Genomic DNA, 2,045 nt, shown 5'->3' with positions numbered 1-2,045 from the left:
CTCTCTAGTGTTTGGTGTTCTCTTACAAAATGACCTCTCTCTCATCCAACCCTAACTCACCTTAGCCACTTTAACTATTCATGGGTTTGGATACTAGCATTTGGGCTTTTTCTCCACATAGAAAAGGAACCCAAAAACCTAACACTATGCACCCAAGATAACAAATGAAATGTAAAAATGTAAATATCTCCATATATATATATATATATATATATATATATATATATATATATAATTTAAAAAATTCATTAAAAATGTATTTGTAAATATTAAAAATTAATTATATAAAAATTAATTTATGTTTGATACTTTAATTAAACCCCTTAATTACCTTATCATCTTACTAAAATAAAAAAAAAACCCTAGCAGAGGAAGAGTACGTACTCCGTACTCAGAGAGAATGAAAGAAGGAGAGAGCGGGAGAGAGCGTTTGAGGGTGAAACACGGTGAAGAAGATGACCATGCCATCGAAAGAGATAAGGGGGAGAGTGTGGGAGGGTTTGCATCAGGTGTGAAGGAGGGATCAAGTAAGGGCGACCTTAGTTCCAGGGTGACTTCCAAGATTTCGTTCCGTGACAAGGTTATTGGTTCTACGGTAGCCACAGGGATAAATCGGGCTGAAGCTCTAGATGAGGATTCCATGGCAGTGGTCACTGGAAAACAAGGAGATCCAATGCCTCCAAGAGTTTGCTTCTCCGAAGAGGCTAGGAACATCCTTTCTGAACCATACAAGGAAGCAATTGTGATTAAGGTTCTTGGAAAAAACCTTAGTTACACGGCCATGTTTCACAAATTGAAAGGGGTATGGAGGATCACCGGTGGATATGAAATCTTGGATGTGGGTTTTGGGTACTTCCTCGTTAAATTTGATCGCATGGACGATCGAGAGAAGGTTTTACTAGGGGGGCCATGGATGATCTTCGGTCACTATATTGCGGTCAAGCCATGGACACCGGATTTTAAACCTTGTGAGGACACTTTCGGGGAGACTATGGTTTGGATTCGAATCTCTGGTTTGAGCATATGGTACTATCAGGATAAAGCCATGATGAGAATCGCTTCTGCTGTGGGAAGACCAGTCAAGGTGGATCTGGCTACTAAGTTGGTGGAAAGGAGAAAATTTGCTCGGGCTTGCGTGCAAATTAATCTTGGTTTGCCGGTGGTCCGGAGTGTGATTGTCGATGAGTTTGAATATAAGGTGGAGTATGAATGCTTACACCTTATTTGTGACAAGTGCATTTGTTTCGGGCATCCAGCAACTGACTGCAGAATGACCCCAATAGATTCGAAAAGGGTGGATCGAAAGGAAACATCAGTGACCGAGACGGCGGCCCGGGTGGTGTAGCCACAGGAAGCTTCAAAAGAGAAAATTTTTGAATTTGGATGCAATCCCAAAGAGTCAGTGATAGTTGCAGAAATTGGGGAGGAATTAGATGATACGTTGCATGGGAAGGAAGTGGGGTCCCAACATTTGGAAAATGAGGCTGGCTGGACCAAAGTCAGTGGTAAAAGGAGAGAAAAATTGAGTCAATCAAACAAAGCCCAACAAACATCTAAAGATAAAATGCCGGTGCGCTCAAATCAGAAATTGGACCAGAACCGTGACTTTGGGCTACGTATGAGAGGAGCCGAATCAGGGGTGAAGACCGGGTCGGTTAGCGGATCTAAGGCACGCATGGCATCTTCCAAACAGCAAGGGGGTGAAGGGCAAATCTGTCTCCGTTGCGGTGCCAACTTTCACTGCCATTATCAAAAACGGACACAAGAGGTTGCGCCCTTCTTCTTTGCAGAATTCGCCGTCGACTCCGGACTGCCTTGGCGACACCAGCAAGCAGCAAATCGGCAAATTGGAAGGGTTGTCAGTGGAGGGACACAGACAGACCGGGCAACAACCGGACAAGGACAAGCAAGGCTCAGGGGGATATGATGGTGGATCTTCATCATCTCGTTAGGGACTTCAGCTGAGGTTGGTCCTTTTTACAATACAAATTGTTTTATGGATTATTTAGATTTAAGCTTTCTATTTTGGAATATTAGAGGTGCCT

At 43.1% G+C, this 2,045-nt stretch overlaps 1 protein-coding gene across 1 annotated transcript; it reads left to right on the top strand.

The window, feature by feature from the left end:
- Positions 1–400: 400 nt before the first annotated feature.
- On the top strand, positions 401–1,345 carry LOC112770284 (uncharacterized). Its single transcript, XM_025814669.1, has one exon. It carries the CDS (start codon positions 401–403, stop codon positions 1,343–1,345), a length of 945 nt encoding a protein of 314 aa, XP_025670454.1.
- The last annotated feature ends 700 nt before the right edge of the window (positions 1,346–2,045 follow it).

Source organism: Arachis hypogaea, chromosome 18 (genome assembly GCF_003086295.3).
Source record: "Arachis hypogaea cultivar Tifrunner chromosome 18, arahy.Tifrunner.gnm2.J5K5, whole genome shotgun sequence".
NCBI classification, from domain to species: Eukaryota; Viridiplantae; Streptophyta; class Magnoliopsida; order Fabales; family Fabaceae; genus Arachis; species Arachis hypogaea.
The sequence above is the reverse complement of the archived record's forward strand: the minus strand, read 5'-3'. Positions and strand labels throughout refer to the sequence as shown.

Bases quoted from the DNA above. Each gene is read 5' to 3' on its own strand.
- LOC112770284 (XM_025814669.1), top strand. From the start codon at position 401: ATGAAAGAAGGAGAGAGCGGGAGAGAGCGTTTGAGGGTGAAACACGGT.